Genomic DNA, 22363 nt, shown 5'->3' with positions numbered 1-22363 from the left:
GCGAAATACATACAAGTAAAACTTTTTTTCTCAAAAAGTCAGGTGTCAAAATGATTGGCACCCCTATTTTCAATACTCTTCTTGCTTGGATAATGGCACTGAGCCTTTTTCAAAAATGTTTTATGAGAATGGAGAATTGGGAGGGTTTCTAGACCATTCATCCACACATAATCTTTCCATCTCCTTGATATCATTCATCATGCGCTTATGGACTGCCCTCTTCAATTCAAACCACATGTTTTCAATGGGGTTCAAGTCTGGAGACTGAGATGGCCATTGCAAAATGTTGATTCTGTGGTCCATTAACGGTTTCTTTGTGGATTCTGATGTGTGCTTGGGGTTATTGTCTTGATTGAAGATCCACTTGCAGCCAAGTTTCAGCCTCCTGGCAGAGGCAACCAGGTTTTTGGCTAAAATATCCTGGTACTGGGTAAAGTTCATGATGCAGGTGACCTTAACAAGGTTCCCAGGACCAGTGGAAGCCAAATAGCCCCGTCACATAAACGATCCACCACCATATTTTACAGTAGGAATGAGGTACTTTTCTGCATATGGTGACTGACCATTTAAAGGGATGGGGAAAACCACACTGTGGATTCCAGATTTTGCCCATGGAGGTATTCAAAGTTAATGGACAAACACAATTACTCCAGAACTGCAAATGTGGGGTGAGTCCAGCCTAGTAAATAAGACCACGAGTGTACGAAGCATCAAAACAAATACGTGGGGCTTTCCATCAACACATCTCACTGTCAGCTGTGAAACACATCCTCTTATATTTCTACAATAATAATGCTTGTCTACAACCATGTACGCTCAGACAGCCTAATATCGCCCCGCACGCATGCACACATCCTAGCCACCCGCCAGCACACACACATACATACAGTACACGTGGAAGGCAAGCAGCTCTGAGCTCATATGACAAGGCCTGTATTAGAACATGCTTGTCTGTCTGCCTGGCCATCTACTTTTAGCTAATATCCTCATATTCCCTTTGCAGCAAAATCTGCCTTCCTGACCCAATTTAACACCAGACCTTCCAGTAAGAATTTAGCCCCCACTGCTAGACAAACTGGCTTGTTCCTTTTCTTCTCCCCTATGAAAAAAAGTGAAAATCCCTTTCCTGAGCCGTTAAAGACGAATGATCAGTGCTCTAGAAAGTTGGTGGCCTTTTCAGGAGATAGGACAGTAGGATGGGGAAAAAAGTCCCCAAGACAGAGTGAGGACAAACACCTCCTGCATTCAGAAAGAGAGAGGTAGATGGAGGGGGAGGGAGAATGGGAGGGAGAGTGAAGGCAGACAGGCGAGAGGGAGAGAAAGCAGTGAGTGAGTGAGTGAGTGAGTGAGTGAGTGAGTGAGTGAGTGAGTCAGCTGAAAGAAAATTAGGATGAGAGAAAAAGTGTAAGCTTGACGCCTTGATAAGTTCCTTTCCTGAGGATGGCTCACCCCTCACAATTCTGGGTGACTTTAACCTCCCTACGTCTACCTTTGACTCATTTCTCTCTCCCTCCTTCTTTCCACTCCTCTCCTCTTTTGGCCTCACCCTCTCACCGTCCCCCCCCCCCTACTCACAAGGCAGGCAATACGCTCGACCTCATCTTTACTAGATGCTGTTCTTCTACCAATCTCACTGCAACTCCCCTTCAAGTCTCCGACCACTACCTTGTATCCTTTTCCCTCTCGCTCTCCTCCAACACTACTCACTCTGCCCCTACTCAGATGGTATTGCGCCGTCACAACCTTCGCTCTGTCTCTCCTGCTACTCTCTCCTCTTCCATCCTATAATCTCTTCCCTCTGCTCAATCCTTCTCCCACCAATCTCCTGATTCTGCCTCCTCAACCCTCCTCTCCTCCCTTTCTGCATCCTTTGACTCTCTATGTCCCCTATCCTCCCGGCCGGCTCGGTCCTCCCCTCCTGCTCTGTGGCTTGACGACTCATTGCGAGCTCACAGAACAGGGTTCCGGGCAGCTGAGCGGAAATGGAGGAAAACTAGCCTCCCTGCGGGATGGCATCTTTTCACTCCCTCCTCTCCACATTTTCTTCCTCTGTTTCTGCTGCTAAAGCCACTTTCTACCACTCTAAATTCCAAGCATCTGCCTCTAACCCTAGGAAGCGCTTTGCCATCTTCTCCTCCCTCCTGAATCTGGGACGGCTACGGACGACTTTGTCAACCATTTTGAAAAGAAGGTTGACGACATCCGATCCTCGTTTGTTAAGTCAAATGACACCGCTGGTCCTGCTCACATTGCCCTACCCTATGCTTTGACCTCTTTCTCCCCTCTCTCTCCAGATGAAATCTTGCGACTTGTGATGGCCGGCCACCCAACAACCTGCCCGCTGACCCTATCCCCTCCTCTCTTCTCCAGACCATTTCCGGAGACCTTCTCCCTTACCTCACCTCGCTCATCAACTCATCCTTGACTGCTGGCTATGTCCCTTCCGTCTTCAGGAGAGCGAGAGTTGCACCCCTTCTCAAAAAACCTACACTCGATCCCTCCGATGTCAACAACTACAGACCAGTATCCCTTCTTTCTTTCCTCTCCAAAACTCTTGAGCGTGCCGTCCTTGGCCAGCTCTCTTGCCATCTCTCAGAATTACCTTCTTGATCCAAATCAGTCAGGTTTCAAGACTGGTCATTCAACTGAGACTGCTCTTCTCTGTGTCACGGAGGCTCCCCGCACTGCTAAAGCTAACTCTCTCTCCTCTGCTCTCATCCTTCTAGACCTATCTGCTGCCTTTGATACTGTGAACCATCAGATCCTCCTCTCCACCCTCTCCGACTTGGGCATCTCCGGCGCGGCTCACTCTTGGATTGCGTCCTACCTGACAGGTTGCTCCTACCAGGTGGTGTGGCGAGAATCCGTCTCCGCACCACGTGCTCTCACCACTGGTGTCCCCCAGGGCTCAGTTCTAAGCCCTCTCCTATTCTCGCTATACACCAATTCACTTGGCTCTGTCATATCCTCACATGGTCTCTCCTATCATTGCTATGCAGACGACACACAATTCATCTTCTCCTTTCCCCCTTCTGATAACCAGGTGGCGAATTGCATCTCTGCATGTCTGGCAGACATATCAGTATGGATGACGGATCACCACCTCAAGCTGAACCTCGGCAAGACGGAGCTGCTCTTCCTCCCGGGGAAGGACTGCCCGTTCCATGATCTCACCATCACGGTTGACAACTCCATTGTGTCCTCCTCCCAGAGTGCTAAGAGCCTTGGCGTGACCCTGAACAACACCCTGTCGTTCTCCACTAACATCAAGGCGGTGACCCGATCCTGTAGGTTCATGCTCTACAACATTCGCAGAGTACGACCCTGCCTCACACAGGAAGTGGCGCAGGTCCTAATCCAGGCACTTGTCATCTCCCGTCTGGATTACTGCAACTCGCTGTTGGCGGGGCTCCCTGCCTGTGCCATCAAACCCCTACAACTCATCCAGAACGCCGTAGCCCATCTGGTGTTCAACCTTCCCAAGTTCTCTCACGTCTCCCCGCTCCTCCACACACTCCACTGGCTTCCAGTTGAAGCTCGCATCTGCTACAAGACCATGGTGTTTGCCTACGGAGCTGTGAGGGGAACGGCACCTCCGTACCTTCAGGCTCTGATCAGTCCCTACACCCAAAGAAGGGCACTGCGTTCATCCACCTCTGGCCTGCTCGCCTCCCTACCTCTGCGGAAGCACAGTTCCCGCTCAGCCCAGTCAAAACTGTTCGCTGCTCTGGCACCCCAATGGTGGAACAAGCTCCCTCACGACGCCAGGACAGCGGAGTCAATCACCACCTTCCGGAGACACCTGAAACCCCACCTCTTTATGGAATACCTGGGAGAGGATTAAGTAATCCTTCTACCCCCCCCCACCCTCCCCCCCCAAAAAGATATAGATGTACTATTGTAAAGTGGTTGTTCCACTGGATATCATAAGGTGAATGCACCAATTTATAAGTCGCTCTGGATAAGAGCGTCTGCTAAATGACGTAAATGTAAATGAGAGAGAAGTGTGAGGACATGAATGAGAGAACGAGAGATCTAAAGCCTCACTAGAGACTAAGAAGATGAGGTGGCCAGAGTGACCAGTAGGAGTGTCCTCCCCAGTGGCCCAACGGCCGACAGCAGGTGTGGCATCATTGACTAAGGGGGTCAATGGGGCTACGGCCCAGGCCAACCCTGGACCCGAGAGGCCACAACGCCATGGTCTGAGGGGGGCGGTGGGTGACCACTGGTGCCAGGCGCTGTCCTCACACCCTGTCACACCATGTGATCTACCCCTGGAATGGTGGGCCCAGCTGCCAGCCGCTCCGGCCAGTAACACAATGGCTGCAGCTCTTGTTGATGAGGAGGCTGTTGTTGATGAGGAGGACCAACAGAAGCCACTGCTTGTTCTTCATTTGCAGAGCGTTTTAATTGCGGAACAGCGTCCTGATCAAAGCGACATCGCTCGCGTTACGCCCTCGTTGCTGAACTCTCTCTTTCTCTCTGTGTCTCCATCTCTCTGTCTCTCTTTTCATTAGCATGGCAAGCAAATAGAGGAAAAAAGGAGGAGAAAACAGGCTCTTTTGTCCCAAGGGGAATAGTCTCCCTCTATCCAGACGGGTTATCTCTCATAATGGGGCCTCATTGTGATGAATTACCCAGATCATGACGATTTATCTTTATAATCGGAAACATCTTTGTCTGAAGCTATGTGGATAAAACTAAACATATAATCCAGTGACAAGGTGACGCCGTATCATGATGACCTCACATATAAGTTAGTTCATTTATCGTGTTCATCTACACTATCTTTGGCATACTGCTGGCCTCGTTGTCATAGATATGTTTTTTTTCTCCTATTGAAACAACAAGATTGTCTTCAGATATAAAATAAGATTATCATTGTATCACCATGTTGTGTGTATGACAGATATTTGGTGTAATCTGATTAAGTAGGGTGCTCCTGCTGTGGTATTGGGGAGTAGTAGGCAGCAGAGTGTGTGTGTGTGTTCATGTGTGTGTATGTGTGTGTGACAGCAGCCAAGGAGGGTCACAGTCCTCACAGTCCCTGGTGTCTAGGTTCCCCCAGAACAGAGGCCCAATCAGTGCTAGCCCACTGGCTAATGGATGGATGGCCCCCAAAATTAATTAGCCCGACTAATGTAGTGTACACTTAATTACACTGCCTCTGTTTTGATTAATGGAAGGGCCCACCTTAGCACACATGCTAATCAAAGGCTGGGGCAGAAAGGGAAAAGGCAGTGAAAATTATTTACCCAGAAACAGGTTCACGAACCAAGACAATAGGCATCAACAACCCTAAATGACACTTTCCAGCCTATTTGAAGAGTGGTTGTATATGTTTCACATTATTAAGGGATAAATACATTATTACAGACATGTAAGAACACATGCAAGCACATACACACCCATGTATGTCCACACACGCACAGACTCACACAAATATCCACACAGTAGAGGCCTTCACAGTTCCAAAAAGTTGGACCCGTTCCAAAATGGACCTGGGACTTTCCCATCCGGACCAGATATGCATATATTTATTTTTACAATATAGAGACCCGTTCCGAACGGACCTGAGGACAACTAGACCCGTTCCGTATAGACCTGGTTGGATCCAGACCCAGTCCAATCATAGTGAAGGAAGCTGCAGAAAAGTCCATTTTTAAGCTACTTTATTAACCCGGCTGATAAAATGTGAGGGAGAGGAGGTAGAGAGAGGTGACGCTCTAGTAGGGGCCCTGCTGTGTGTGTACAATACTGTGAGTGTGAGCGAGTGACACAGGGAACAAGGAGGGAGGGAGGGAGGGAGGGAGGGAGGGAGGGAGGGACTAGAACCAACCGAGCCGACTAGTAGACTAATAGTTTCCATATTATTTATGTTATTTATTATTCAACATGATTACGTAGTACCTGTACCTGTCTTGACTGCATCAAATCGAGAAAAGCTAGTTAAGCTAGCTAGGCTAATTGAGGCTGCATGCGCTTTCTCGCGTCCTACAGTTACAAATAACTTCATTCAGAATATAAAGTAGCAGCCTACTTGTTGGTTCTCGGTCATTGTACCCTATCCTTCTCCTTTAACTTTTAATTCCATAATTGAATTCCATCTTCCATTGATTAGATATCTCCTAACTTTTGCCCCACACGGAGGCTCTATGACGGTAGACTATTGCCACTTTGATGACTTATGATTGGCCAACAACAACAAGCTACACGCGCCACTCTCATGAAAAGCTAAGAGCAGCAGCATAAATTATACAATCTCCCTGTCTCTACTGCTGCAGTCGTGTTTGGATCTATATGGGTCCTTTTCCGGACAAGTCAATCAAAATTACACATACCTGAGACCCGTGACAATCATATCAGATCTGACGAAGACCCATGGAATTATTTAGAATTCTGGATCCAGACCCACTCGGGTCCCGGATTGGGTCTCCGGTATTCGGGTACAGGTGGATCTGTGAAGACCTTTACCACTCAGGCCAGTGTTTAGAATATGGCTTTAAAAACAGTATCACACATACAATCACACACACCCCGTCACACTTTTCCCTGGCATGGACCGTATGCTGTAAAGCACTTCCACAAAGAGTGAAAAATTAAACATATATTACCCTGCTTGTCGTTAATGAGTATTTTACAGTATTCATTTGGAGTGGGTCCTAGTCAATGGCTCCACCTTTAATTTCATGCTGCTCAAGTAGAGAAAGGTGCAGGGCAAAGGGAGGAAGATTGATGCCTGGGCCATCCCCTGCCATCCACATGCTCTTTCCACTAACCACAGAAAGGAGGCGCTACCGAACACATCCACACGTCCTCCAACTTGGATCTCCCTCACACTGGGAGTGGTGGCGCGGTGCGGTGCGGTGAGAGGCCGCTAGCCTAATGAAATCTGCCCATGTAGCGGCCAGATAAACTCCAATTAAAACAGACACAAGCTATGTCACGGGGACAGTAGATCAAGTCAGCAATTAACCTCCCCGCTGGCCTCCATCAATCCTTAAATTGGAGCGACCGGCCAGGAACGCACAATTTCTGCAGATATTAAATTTACATTCTATTAAGTTTAATTAGGATACATTTTAAATATACTGAGAGTCCAGGCACGGAGCCCTGGGCTGTCACTGAGCCTCTGTGATTCACTGCCACTGGTCCCTGGGGTTCCCGGGATGTCCCATCATGCACCTCGTCTTCAGTCTCGGTCCGGGCCATCTCAGCATACACTCAGCAGCACACAGGTGGTTAATCAGCTCCTAATGCCTTCTCTCACACATACAACTTTCTGACATGCACATTATAGTAAGTTTTGGTATTTCCCCAAATCAGGAAAACAGGTACAAGTGCACCATTCCAAATCAACAGAATACACTGGTTCCCTTCTGCACTGTCCCATCGTGTGCTTGGGCAGCCTCATTCCTCCACTTGCACTTCTATCTGGCTGGGCACACCTCTCCTGTCCTGATGATACAGTCAGAGCAGGAAAAAGGGACTGGGGACTGGTCGATGACACTGGGAAGACCACCTCCAGGGAACTCAACCCCAGCATTAGTCTCCACTTGGCTGTGTCCTTTGTCCCCTGGTGAAAGGCCCAGTGAATGAGGGTCAATTGAAGCCAATTCCCTCTGTCGGACACAATTAACGGGGAGCCCAGTTGGGAGGGGGGCTGGCCACAGCCTCTGGTTACTGATCCTGCAGCACAAGCATGCCAGGAATCCGCCACCTATGTCCAACCCTGGGACAATGGGGCATAGGACATTGGGCCTAGTGTGTAGACCACCACACACGGATCCACAGGGCATGATGGGTTAAGGGGAGGGGCTGGTGGCTATTTGCATTGCAGTGGGTGTCCATGATGACACTCAGAGAGAAACAGTGCAGCTGTAGTGTTCAAGGAACTAGAGAAATACATGTATGAAATGCTCCTTGTTTTTGCCCACATATAATATGGGACAGTTCTTACCTTTCTGCATTAAAGAAGTGGAGAGGTATTTGTGCCTAATGTGTGTTACAGAGCGAGAGAAACAGAGAGAGTAGCCCTCCATCTGAATCAATCTCCAGATAAGCAGGCCCAATTGATCCACCAGGTCCAATCTAAAGTAAAGCATCGTTCCAATGTGCACTAATTCTCCAGCTGACATTAATTGTCATTACAGGGTTGACATATCTCCTGGCTGCGAGTTATAGAGCCACATGAAGGCTACAATCATCTGTTTACTGGTGACATTACAGCGTCCCTCCACAACCACATACAGTACAGGTCACAATTAAATCAGACTGGTGTGCTCTGCGCTGAACGGTTTTATATGAGTAGAATGCTGCCTCTAACGGGCCGAGCTCCTTGGATGATGTCATCAGCCTTTGGTGTTGTCCCGTTAAAGGGTGAGTATGAGGACCTCTTAGGAAGGTTTAAAGGGAAGGAGAGGGGTGTGTGTGAGAGGAGAGAAAGTGTGTTTTTGTGTGTGAGAATATAGCGGTGGTTGAAGGGGCTTCATGGCCCACAGATCTGACTTCCTGGAGTACTCTCTGGACTAAAGAGCCCCCCCCTGTGGTGGCACCACCCCGTCACACAGGGAAAATCAATCAGGAACATTGTGTGTGTGTGTGTGTGTGTATGTGTGTGTGTGTGTGTATGTGTGTGTGTGTGTGTGTGTGTGTGTGTGTGTGTGTGTGTGTGTGTGTGTGTGTGTGTGTGTGTGTGTGTGTGTGTGTGTGTGTGTGTGGTGGGAATATTGAAGGTGCATGAGAAAGGAGTTGGGCGGAGGGGAGTAGGCAGAGACGGACACAAACTGGTGCTAGCCTTACACATCCCTGGAAAAGGGGTCATGACCCCTAGTACACTTAAACAGCATTTCAGTGGCTGAGACACAGAGAGGGTGACTACTTACCTACCACAGAGCAAAGGGGGGAGGAGGAAGGAGGGGGTGTCTGGTCTAGATTAGTCACGGGGGATAAATATGGTGACTTACTGGGATGATATTCTTTCTGACGGTTATATTTCTATGATCACCCAGTTTGGGTTAGAAACGTTGTACTATTAAACACTTTGGCAGCATTATACCAGGATTTACTTTTTGTTCTACATTATTTCCTCTATAATCTAGCACAATTTGGATTTTCTATAGTCATAATATCCCAATGTCTCAGCGGTAGCTGGAATATGAAACTCATGGCCACTATATGATATGTTTGTATATAATGATCACAGTCATGCTAACCACTTCATATTCCTCAATCGAGGTAACCTAGATGTTGGGGCGAGTGTCTTTGATTCAAAATGGTCTCAATGTTCTCTGAGTATTCTTCCGTAATATGCTTTTCCCTCTTAGGTTGTGGCTGCTGTGCACTTGGGACCTTGGCTTACTGTATTGAGCGATTCCTCACGAAACCAGGAAGGAAAAAAAATACCATGATTTTGGGGATTTTCACAAAATTGAATCCATAGAATGGTCCTTTGGAAGGAGGATTGTTGGCATATACAATGAGTATCCACAACATTAAGAACACCTGCTCTTTCCATGACAGACTGACCAGGTGAATCCAGGTGAAAGCTATGATCCCTTATTGATGTCACTTGTTAAATCCACTTCAAATCAGTGTAGATGAAGGGGAGGAGACAGGTTAAAGAATGATTTCTAAGCCTTGAGACAATTAAGATATGGATTGTGTATGTGTGCCATTCAGAGGCTGAATCACAGATTTAAGTGCCTTTGAACGGGGTATAGTAGTGGGTGCCAGGAGCACCGGTTTGTGTCAAGAACTGCAATGGTGCTGGGTTCCACACGCTCAACAGTTTCCCGTGTGTATCAAAAGTGGTCCACCACCCAAAGTGCAACTCAAAATTAGGAAGGTGTTCCTAATGTTTGGAATACTCAGTGTATGTGACATAAGTATGTTGAAGCATAATTGGGAAATAATTGATGAAAGTTGGCATATTTATGACATTTGGCCTTACCCAGGCCTCTTTTAAGACTCCATAATGTTTCATTTGTAGGTGCTACAAAATATAAAGTTTCGCCACTTGCTTTGTAATATGAGTAGTATTTTGATTTCAAATATGATTATTTTGACATTAATTTATTACTATAGAAAAAACTAAATGTTTGATTTGGCAAATGTTTCTATATATTGTTTAACATAATATACTCTACACGGATATCAAAGTTCCAGAGTGGCATCTTTGCTACTTTTAGAGTTATGATCAAATTTGCAAGCATTACTGAGTGAATGTGAAAATGGATTCAAAATGGTTCCTTTGCAGGATGTGCAATGATACAGGAGAGCTGTGATTTGTTACATTGCCTACTATACCAATTTATCTGTATAAAATGGGCCATAACTTTAAAACTAGCAGAGATCCCACCCTGGAACTTTGATGTTAAACAATATATATAGAAAATTGCCAAATCTAAATCTGTGATTAGTGCAGACAAAAATAGTGACTAAAATATTAGTCAAACACCTATTTTCCAGTGGCAAATTGACGAGACTATTACTGTCTAAATCTAAAAAATGATTCTTCATTTCAGTTTACTAAAGCGAGACAACATTTTCCCTGTGACTAAAATCTGACTAAGTGGACTGACAAGAGTTTTTGGAAAGATTGAGAGCTCAGTGATAAAGACAATTAATATTATCAGCACAGATGAGCAGCGTAGTTTAACTCAGCAGTAGGAAGCATGAGTCACACTAGGCAAACACAGCCTACTTACAGTATGATGATGAGCTGTGGGGCAGCAAGCGATGAGCTGGTGAGCTGCGGGGGAGCAAGCGGGGGAGCAAGCGATGACCGTGGGCAGACAGGCAGCCACCGCTCCACCTCCGATTATACACATCACGCAGGCGACTTTGTTACTTCACATTAGCTAACCAGCCACCGCCAGCCTTCTAGTTAGCTACCCTTTACCTGGTTAAGAAACACAAGCTGCTTCGTGAAAATAAAAACAATAGCAGCATTGACTAATAGGAAAACATGTTTTTCTCTCCCATGAGTAGGCTATAGAAAAGTAGGCTGTCTTTGAAATGTAGTCTCGCTCAACCCTCCCACATTTCCCACTGCATTTCATATACAGGTTTTGTAGCCAACGTAGCCAAATCTTCCTCTTTTCTTCAGAGAAAACGGCTTGATTCTAGTTCAAAAGACATTATCTGTAATACCGGCGCTAAGTCTTTTTCTCTTTCTATCGTGTATTGGTGGGCCGCATTTTATATTCATAAAGCATATCGCGGGCCGTTTTAAAACTAGGCTACTATCGGACCGGACCGTTAACCATTTGTTTAGGCTGCACCTTGTTCAGTCATGTTACCTCATTAGTCAGCTACAGCTAACAACCTGGATGCAGGATGCAACGTTTTGGAATATTAAAACAGCATATTTCTATGTAGAACCAACTGCCTCTTTGACATGTTGAATAATGAATAACGTCGGCTCTATTTATGGAATTTCTATCTCCAACAATCAAGATTGTTTTTTTTAAACTGAACGTGGCTCTGGTAACATATAACCAGTAGCCTATATGCAAACATTTTGTGGCACAGAAAGTAAGGAAAAGGGATAGCAAACAATTTATTGACTCGAGCACTGGGAGTCGGAATTCACTCGACCATTGGTGACTTGGACTTGGGACTCGAGCACAGAGGACTTGGGACTCGATTCGGACTCGAGGTTTAGTAACTCGACTACATCACTGGGTGAAAAAGTCATTAGCCCCCGTACAAAGTCATTAGCCCCCGTTCTACTTTTGGACATCAATGTGGCTGCGGCATCTGTGGAACGTTGATAACAATGGCAATGACGTGACCGAGTGATGGAGGTGCAACCCGTACTAATTTGCCAATACTTTGCAGCAGCATCTGGTTATTGTGCTACTACTCTCTCTCCATCTCTCTCATTATTCAAATGACAAAAATGTGATTGAGGCAATGATATTGTAGTCAAAATTACTAAGACTAGACTTAATCTAAAAAAAGAGTGCCAAAATTAACACTTTTATTTTGAATTATTGAAATCAAAATACAACTCATATTACAGAGCAGGCGGAAAAGCTTCATTTGACACCAATTCTTGCTTTGTAGCACTTACAGATGAAACATTATGGAGACTTAAAGGAGGCCTTGGTTAGCCAAAATGTTATAAATATGCCAACTTTGATGATCAATTATGCTTTTAGATACAAATGTCAAATGTCACCAATCCTTTTTCCAAAGGGCCATTCTATGAATAAACATCTCCCAAATCATGTTATTGTTTTGTCCTGGTTTCGTGATGGGATCACTATCATCTCCAAAGCATAATATTCTCACATGATCAGCAGCTCTAACGTGCCCTAAATACGGCTGTGGAATTCAATGTACCGCCGAAGGATTAGACAACGCAATCTATCAATGTGATAAGATACAGTAGAAAACATCATATGGTCGCACATAACAACCCAGCAGCTGAACACAGCAGCGTGAAGCAACATGCTCATTTAATGTTTGCCTATGAGGAATAGCATGACCTCTGCATTCAATTAAGTATTCTATTCAATTCCTCCCCTAGTGTTTCGATGGTTAAACTACACTCCCCGCTCAAAAGTCCCTTCTCACTTTACCTCACAGGATGAAGTATTTCCTGAACCATTTGAGCAAAAGCCTTCCATTCAACAAGCGCCCACCCCCTCCTCCCCACTCCTCTTCCCCTTCCCTTTTGAGACATAGGGTCTTCTCCCAAATGAACAATCCCCACAACTTGAACAGAGCCACTGGTTTGAGGGGCCATTGTGTGGTGGGAGCAGGGTTCGCCCCACAAGTGGCTAGTCTCTCTCTCTTATTATGGAGCTTCGCTGTCTGTGTGGAACTTTATGGCTTGTTACCCTACAGCCCCCCTATCTCCTGATGAGGATTGCTGAATGACTACTCTGACTACTACACTGACTCTAATGTGGCGTCATTAGCACCAAGAGAAAGGGAGAGAGAGAGGAAGGAAGAAAGAGAAAGTGAAGGGGGACGACACCGTAACATAATGGACTTGGAGGGTTGGTTGGCAAACACAGCTGGGCTAAATGACAGTGGAGGGGTGAAAATGAGCGATAACTGTGATGGGCTGGTGGCTATTGTCCCCCACAAACCTTAGAAAACGGTGCACACACACACAGAGAGAGATATCAGCAACACCTATCCATGTCAAGGTGTATGTGCCGAATCACATATAGTGTAGACACTAACTGATATGTTCGCAAACACATGCATCAATGTGCTTACCTCAATAACCTGCCTTGTATCCAACCTAAAGTTGAAGTCCCCAAAGACAAAATATGGCACCTTCTCAAACCGCTGGTCAGTGATCCTGAAAAACATGAAAAGTATTTGTCATTAAATGTGAATTGATCCAAGTGGAGTTGTATACTGTTGGGCCTTAGTGTTTGGTTGCTTCAGGGCATTTTATTTATGAGGTGCACACCACCACCTGGTGGTACCAACACTTGCAAGATGTTTGCACCCCTGTGGATAACAATATTCAACATGACAACAACAACAAAAATCAGTTAACGTGAATAGGTTTGTGTAGATTGGGGCCATTCAAATATTTTTATTCAAATCAAATCACATTTTATTTGTCACATGTGCAGGTGTAGACCTTACCATGAAATGCTTACTAACAAGCCCTTAACCAACAGTGCAGTTAAAGAAATAGAGTTAAGAAAATATTTACTAAATAAACTAAAGTAAAAATGTTTATTAAAAGTAACACAAAATACCAATACCGAGGCTATATACAGGGGGTACCGAGTCAATGTGCGGGGGTATCACAATCAAACTGTGCAAGTTTCAAATTCCAATGAACAAAAAAATAAACACACATGGTCCCATGTGTAATGAGCTGAAATAAAATATCCCAGAAATGTTCCATATGCACAAAAAGCTTATTTCCCTCAAATGTTGTGCACAAAAGTGTTTACATCCCTGTTAGTGAGAATGTTATCCTTTGTTAAAATAATCCATCCACCTGACAGGTTAGGCATATCAAGAAGCTGATTAAACAGCATGGTTATTACACAGGTGCACCTTGTGCTGGGGAAAATAAAAGGCCACTCTAAAATGTGCAGTTTTGTCACACAACACAATGCCACAGATGTCTCAAGTTTTGACAGACTGTGCAATTGGCATGGGAAAAACAAATTCTGATTGTGGGTGGGCCTATGCCCTCCCAGGCCCACCCATGGCTGCGCCCCTGCCCAGTCACGTGAAATCCATAGATTTGGGCCTAATGAATTTATTTAAATTGACTGATTTCCATATATTAACTGTAACTCAGCAAACTCTTTGAAATTGTTGCATGTTGCGTTTATATTTTGGTTCATTGGAATTTGAAACTTGCACAGTTTGATTGCTTGCAGGGGCGTCATGCACCCATTATTTGAGTGACAGATAGGGGCATGTGCTGAAGCCACCATGCCTGCAAAAATATTTTGGAAGCAATGTAAATGCATGTATTAATGTCTACATTAGTTTTGCCACATTTATGCTATTACAAACACTTTAATGCATACTTTTAAATGATATACTTTTGAGATTACTAATGTTACTGTCCTCACTACAATTACAAAAATACTTACATGTAATTTTGTTCTTGAAACGTTTAATTGAAATATACAAAGCATCAGCAATCCAGTGCCTTCAGAAAGTATTCCACATTTTGTTGTTACAACCTGAATTAAAAATGAACGTCTCACCCATCTACACACAATACCCCATAATGACCAAGTCAAAACATATGTATTTAAAAATGTATATCTAATTTACATAAGTATTCACACCCCTGAGTCAGTACATGTTAGAATCACATTTGCCAGTGATTGAGTCTTTCTGGGTAAGTCTCTAAGAGCTTTGCACATCTGGATTGTACAATATTTGCACATTATTCTTTAAAAAAATTCTTCAAGTTGGTTGTTGATAATAGCTAGACAGCCATTTTCATGTCTTGACATAGATTTAAACCAATTTAAGTCAAAACTGTAACTAGGCCACTCAGGAACATTCAATGTCTTGGTAAGCAACTCCAGTGCATATTTGAGTGCCTGTTGAAAAGCAGACTGAACCAGATTTTCCTCTAGGATTTTGCTTGTGCTTAGCTCTATTCCATTTCTTTGTATACTAAAAAACTCCATAGTCCTTGCCGATGACAAGCATACCCATAACATGATGCAGCCCCCACTATGCTTGAAAATATGAAGAGCGGTACTCAGAAAAAACATTTAGTCATTCCTTTAACATCTGACAAATAAAAAAAACAGGACAAATCTGAGGGGGCATGTGCCCTTGTGCCCCCTATAGGCATGATCTCCTTTCTATGGGAAGCTGCTATACTTGGCATGGGACTTGTGCAGTCATGATCTCGGTCCCAATATCCACACGTGCATACTACTTAGTATGTGGTAATGTAATGACCATATGTAACGGAGTTAAGAATATGCCGTAAGCTTGAATGTCAGGGTTGGAGCCATCCAATCGGTACCTTTTGGGTGGCTCAACATGTTGGAACGTTGTCAAAGAGGGCAGTCACGTGTATGCAAAGCAGATGATCACTGGTTCGAGCACAGTATGGTGCAGTCGGACAGTGGAGGAAGCTAAGCTGTTAATAGCACGCGGTCCCCGTTACACATTGTTCCTGTACCCAAGAACGCAAAAGTAACTGAACTAAATGACTATCGCCTCGTAGCACTCACTTCGGTCATCATGAAGTGGTTTGAGAGACAAGTCAACGATCCCATCACCGCCATCTTGCCTGTCACCCTAGACCCACTTCATCGACCTGGCCAAAGCTTTCGACTCCGTCAATCACCGTATTCTTTTTGGCAGACTCAACAAATGACTGCCTCGCCTGGTTCACCAACTACTTCTCAGATAGAGTTCAGTGTGTCAAATCGGAGGGCCTGTTGTCCGGACCTCTGGCAGTCTCCATGGGGGTAACACAGGGTTCAATTCTCGGGCCGACTCTTTTCTCTGTATTTATCAACGATGTCGCTCTCGCTGCTGGTGATTCTCTGATCCACTTCTAAGCAGACGACACCATTCTGTATACATCTGGCCCTTCTTTGGACACTGTGTTAACAAACCTCCAAACAAGCTTCAACACTCCTTCCGTGGCCTCCAACCGCTCTTAAATGCTAGTAAAACTAAATGCATGCTTTTCAACCGATCACTGCCCGCACTCGCCCGACTAGCATCCCTACTCTGGACGGTACTGACTTAGAATTTGTGGACAACTACAAATACCTAGGTGTCTGGCTAGACTGTAAACTCTCCTTCCAGACTCACATTAAGCATCTCCAATCCAAAATTAAATCTAGAATCGGCTTCCTAATTCGCAACAAAGCCTCCACTCACACTGCCAAACATACCATCGTAAAAGTACAAAACAGCCTCCAACACTCTACTCAGCAAACCGGATGCAGTCTATCACAGTGCCATCCGTTTTTTCACCAAATCCCCATATACATCCCACCACTGCGACCTGTATGCTCTCATCGGCTGGCCCTCGCTACATATTCGTCGCCAGACCCACTGGCTCCAGGTCATCTATCAGTCTTTGCAAGGTAAAGCTCCGCCTTATCTCAGCTCACTGGTCACCATTACAACACCCACCCATAGCACGCGCTCCAGCAGGTATATCTCACTGGTCATCCCCAAAGCCAACAAATATTGGCCGCCTTTCCTTCCAGTTCTCTGCTGCCATTGACTGGAACGAATTGCAAAAATTGCTTAAGTTGGAGACATATCTCCCTCCCTCTGAGCATGCATAACAATCGCTGCAGCTGTACACAGCCCATCTGTAAATAACCCATCCAACTACCTACCTGTTTTATTTACTTTTTTGCTCACCAGTATTTCTACTTGCACATCATCATCTGCACATCTATCACTGCAGTGTTAATTTGATAAACTGTAATTACTTCGCTACTATGGCCTATTTATTGTCTTACGTCCTCACGCCATTTGCACATACTGTATATAGACTTATTCTATTGTGTTATTGACTGTACGTTTGTTTATTCCACGTGTAACTCTGTTGCTGTTTGTGTCGCACTGCTTTGCTTTATCTTGGCCAGCTCGCAGTTGTAAATGAGAACTTGATCTCAACTGGCCTACCTGGTAGGTCCACAGACGATGCAATCGCCATCACACTGCCCAATCCCATCTAGACAAGAGGAATAACTATGTAAGAATGCTGTTCATTGACTACAGCTGAGCATTCAACACCATAGTACCCTTCAAGCTCATCATTAAGCTCGAGGCCCTGGGTCTGACCCTCACCCTGTGCAATTGGGTCCTGGAATTCCTGACTGGCCGCCCCCAGGTGGTGAATGTAGGAAACAACATCACCGGCCTCCTGAGTGGCGCAGTGGTCTAAGGCACTGCATCGCAGTGCTAGCGGTGCCACTAGAGATTCTGGGTTTGAGTCCGGGCTCTGTTGCAACCGGGAGACTCATAGGGTGGCGCACAATTGGCCCAGCATCGTCCAGGTTAGTGGAGGGTTGGGCCGGCAGTGCGGCTTAGCTGGGATGTGTTTCGGAGGATGCACGGCTCTCGGCCTTCGCCTCTCCCGAGTCTGTACGGGAGTTGCAGCGATGAGACAAGACTAACTACCAATTGGATACCACAAGAAAAAAAGAAAAAAAACTGTACTCCCTGTTCACCCATGACTGCATGGCCATGCACGCCTCCAACTCAATCATCAAGTTTACAGACGATACAACAGTCGTAGGCTTGATTACCAACAGGGAGGAGGTAAGGGCCCTCGGAGTGTGGTGTCAGGAAAATAACCTCTCACTCAATGTCAACAAAACAATGGTGATGATCATGGACTTCAGGAAACAGCAGAGTGAGCACCCCCTTATCCACATCGACGGGACAACAGTGGAGAACATGGAAATTTAAGTTCCTTGGCGTACACATCAATGACAAACTGAAATGGTCCACCCACACAGACAGTGTGGTGAAAAAGGCGCAACAGCACCTCTTCAACCTCAGGAAGCGGAAGAAAGTTGGCTTGTCACCTAAAACCCTCACAAACTTTTACAGATGCCCGATACGGCAACTGCTCCGCCCACAACCGCAGGGCTCTCCAGAGGGTGGTGCGGTCTTCACAATGCATCACCGGGGGCAAACTACAGGCCCTCCAGAACACCTACAGCTCCCGATGTCACAGGAAGGCCAAAAAGATCATTAAGGACAGCAACCAAATGAGCCACTGCCTGTTCACCGCGCTACCATCCAGAAGGCGAGGTCAGTACAGGTGCATCAAAGCTTGGACAGAGAGACTGAAAAACAGCTTCTATCTCAAGGCCATCAGACTGTTTAACAGCCATCACTAACATTGAGTGGCTGCTGCCAACATACAGACTCAAATCTCTAGCCACTTTAATAATTAATAATTGGATGTAATAAATCTATCACTAGTCACTTTAAACAATGCCACTTTCTATAATGTTTACATACCCTACATTACTCATCTCATATGTATATACCGTACTCTATAAGGTAGTAGTTGTGAAATTCTTAAGATTACTTGGTAGATATTGCTGCACTGTCGGCACTAGAAGCACAAGCATTCCGCAACACCTGTTTTTGCTTTGTCATTATGTTGTATTGTGATGAGGGAAACAAACTATTTAATCAATTTTAAGGCTGTAACGTAACAAAATGTGGAAAAAGTCAAGGGGTCTGAATACTTTCCGAAGGCACCGTAGGGACATGGTCACGGAACATTAAGAAACGAGAGAAATCTAGAAACCCACAGTACATAATAGAACCAGAGGTAGAGTTGAAGTCGGAAGTTTACATACACTTAGGTTGGAGTCATTAAAACTCGTTTTTCAACCACTCCACACATTTCTTGTTAAACTACAGTTTTGGCAGGTCGGTTAGAACATCTACTTTGTGCACAACAAGTAATTTTTGTAATTGTTTACAGACTGATTATTTCACTTATAATTCACTGTATCACAATTCCAGTTGGTCAGAAGTTTACATACACTAAGTTGACTGTGCCTTTAAATAGATTGCAAAATTCCAGAAAATTATGTCATGGCTTTAGAAGATTCTGATCATTTGAGTCAATTGGAGATGTACCTGTGGATGTGTTTCAAGGCCTACCTTCAAACTCAGTGCCTCTTTACTTGACATCATAGGAAAATCAAGAGAATTCAGCCAAGACCTCAGAAAACAATTGCAGACATCCACAAGTCTAGTTCATTCTTGGGAGCAATTTCCAAACACCTGAAGGTACCACGTTCATCTGTACAAATAATAGTACGCAAGTATAAACACCATGGGACCACGCAGCCATCATACTGCTCAGGAATGTGATGCGTTCTGTCTCCTAGAGATGAACGTACTTTGGTGCGAAAAGTGCAAATCAATCCCAGAACAACAGCAAAGGACCTTGTAAAGATGCTGGAGGAAACAGGTACAAAAGTATCTATATCCACAGTAAAACGAGTCCTATATCAACATAACCTGAAAGGCAAGGAAGAAGCCACCGCTCCAAAACCGCCATAAAAAAGCCAGAATAGGGTTTGCAACTGCACATGGGAACAAAGATTGTGCTTTTTGGAGAAATGTCCTCTGGTCTGATGAAACTAAAATAGAACTGTTGGGACATAATGACCATCGTTATGTTTGGATGAAAAAGGGGGAGGCTTGCAGGCCGACGAACACCATCCCAAGCGTGAAGAACAGGGGTGGCAGCATCATGTTGTGGGGGTGCTTCGCTGCAGGAGGGACTGGTGCACTTCACAAAATAGATGGCAACATGAGGAAGTAAAATTATGTGGATATATTGAAGCAACGTCTCAAGACAACAGTCAGGAAAGTTAAAGCTTGGTCGCAAATGGGTCTTCCAAATGGACAATGACCCCAAGCATACTTCCAAAGTTGTGGCAAAATGGCTTAAGGACAACAAAGTCAAGGTATTGGAGTGGCCATCACAAAGCCCCGACCTCAATCCCATTGAAAATGTGTGGGCAGAACTGAAAAAAAGTGTGTGATCAAGGAGGCCTACAAACCTGACTCAGTTACACCAGCTCTGTCAGGAGGAACGGGCCAAAATTAATCAAATTTATTGTGGGAAGCTTGTGGAAGGCTACCCGAAACATTTGACCCAAGCTAAACAATTTAAAGGCAATGCTACCAAATACTAATTGAGTGTATGTGATGAAAGAAATAAAAATAAAAGCTGAAATTAATCACTCTCTACTATTATTCTGACATTTCACTTTCTTGAAATAAAGTGGTGATCCTAACTGACCTAAAACAGGGAATTGTTAATAGGATTAAATGTCAGGAATTGTGAAAAACTGAGTTTAAATGTATTTGGCTAAGGTGAATGTAATCTTCCGATTTCAACTCTAATATAGAACTGTGTGTGTGAGTTAGGGAGGATTCATGGAGTCCAGATCCCGGGTTCATGGAATGCTTCCAGATCTACAGCAGAACCGGCATCCAAGCGCATTTAAAACGCACATAAGCGACATATAATTAACTTCCTATACATAATAATTCTCTTAAAAGAGGCCCCATCTTACAGAGGAGAGATAAGAAATTAAGACGATGGCGGTAGCGCTGCAAGCCTACTTGTGTAATTAATGATTCAGGATGCTAGCACCTCGCTAATCGGGGGGGATAAATCTCTTGGTGGAGGGTGGACTCCTTCCCGGACCCCTGATAACAATATATTTATGAGGCTGTAAAAAGAGAAGGCACTCGGTGGTGGGTTCCTTCCTAGTCCTCTATCGTAAAGCACCACCACAGACCAGGCAGAATAGGAGCGATGGGGAAGGGGGAGAGTGGGGGCACAGCAGCCTGGGAAAAGGTGCTTGTTGTGGGGGGAGTGCTGGTGGCTGGATGGGGTTAACACGCACAATGTCATCATTGACCTTCCCCAGACATGCTTCAAGAGACTGAAAGAGCACTATTCGAATACGAGGACAGTTCCACCTGTGTCACGCCCTGACCGGGTGAACTCAGGTGTTTTGGGTCAGGGTGGTTTATGTTGGGTGGTTTTCCTGTGTTTGTGTTCTGTTTTGCGTTGGAGCCTTGTGTTGGCTCTATTGGGGAGTATTTCTATGTTGGTTTCTGTCTTCCCAATCAGAGACAGCTGTCGCTAGTTGTCTCTGATTGGGATCTCATTTAAGTTCATTTTCCCCCACGCTGTTCGTGGGGAATTGTAGTTTGCACTGTGTTTCGTTTCTCCTGTGAAACTGTCACCATCTGTCGTGTTTATTGTTTTTTCGTGTACATCATATTTAAATAAAATGATGTGGAGCACGCAACCCGCTGCGTATTGGTCTGACAGTGATTTCGAGATATCTTCCGATGAGGGAGATTACGAGGAACGTGACAGAATTCCCCACCGAACCAGGACCAAGCAGCGGGAGGAAAAGGAGCGCGAGAGATGGGCTCGCGAGGGAAAGGAGTTCTGGACCTGGGAGGAGATCATGTCGGGGAAAGGACCCTGGCGGACGGACTCCCAGGTCGAGGAGGAAAAGCCAGCCGGTAGACGGAGTCGCAGGCGGCGGTCGAGGAAGCCCGGAAAACAGCCCCAAGAAAATTTTGGGGGGGGGCTAATGGGGTGGTCCGGTAGGGCAGAGGAAGAGCCCAGACCACTGCTCTCGTGGGGGATGACGGCGGAGGAAGAGACGAGGATGAGGCAGTTGAATGAGGACCTGCAGAGGGAAGATCTGGAGGAGGAGCCCTGGTATGCGGAGTTGCGCGCTGTGTCGCCAGTGCGCCCGCACAGCCCAGTGCGTCCGGTGGACAGACCCAGCACATGCCGTGCTAAGATGGGAATCCAGCCGGGACGAGTGGCTAAACCAGCTCCACGCTACAGGTCACCTATACGTGTTCACAGTCCTGTCTGGCCCGTCCCTGCTCCCCGCACCAAGCCCACGGTGCGTGTCCCCAGTCCTGTCCGGCCCGTCCCTGCTCCCCGCACCAGGTTAGTGGTGCGTGTCCCCAGTCCTGTCCGGCCCGTTCCAGCTCCCCGCACCAAGTCAGAGGTGCGTGTTCCCAGTCCTGTCCGGCCCGTTCCTGCTCCCCGCACCAGGTTAGTGGTGCGTGTCCCCAGTCCTGTCCGGCCCGTCCCTGCTCCCCGCACCAGGTTAGTGGTGCGTGTTCCCAGTCCTGTCCGGCCCGTTCCTGCTCCCCGCACCAGGTTAGTGGTGCGTGTCCCCAGTCCTGTCCGGCCCGTCCCTGCTCCCCGCACCAGGTTAGTGGTGCGTGTCCCCAGTCCTGTCCGGCCCGTCCCTGCTCCCCGCACCAAGTCAGTGGTGCGTGTCCCCAGTCCTGTCCGGCCCGTCCCTGCTCCCCGCACCAGGTTAGTGGT

General features: G+C 45.9%; 1 protein-coding gene across 2 annotated transcripts in view; it reads right to left on the bottom strand.

Annotated features, from left to right (window-relative positions):
* LOC115193954 (type I inositol 1,4,5-trisphosphate 5-phosphatase) overlaps positions 1 to 22363 on the bottom strand; it is a 272496-nt gene that overhangs the window by 58748 nt on the left and 191385 nt on the right. For both annotated transcript variants that reach the window (XM_029753112.1, XM_029753113.1), the window contains exon 9: positions 13240 to 13324. In XM_029753112.1, the coding sequence (XP_029608972.1) occupies positions 13240 to 13324 (85 nt within the window). The remainder of the gene's footprint in view (positions 1 to 13239; positions 13325 to 22363) is intronic.

This window comes from Salmo trutta, chromosome 5 (genome assembly GCF_901001165.1).
Source record: "Salmo trutta chromosome 5, fSalTru1.1, whole genome shotgun sequence".
NCBI lineage: Eukaryota > Metazoa > Chordata > Actinopteri > Salmoniformes > Salmonidae > Salmo > Salmo trutta.
This window is presented reverse-complemented; position numbering and strand designations above follow the sequence as displayed.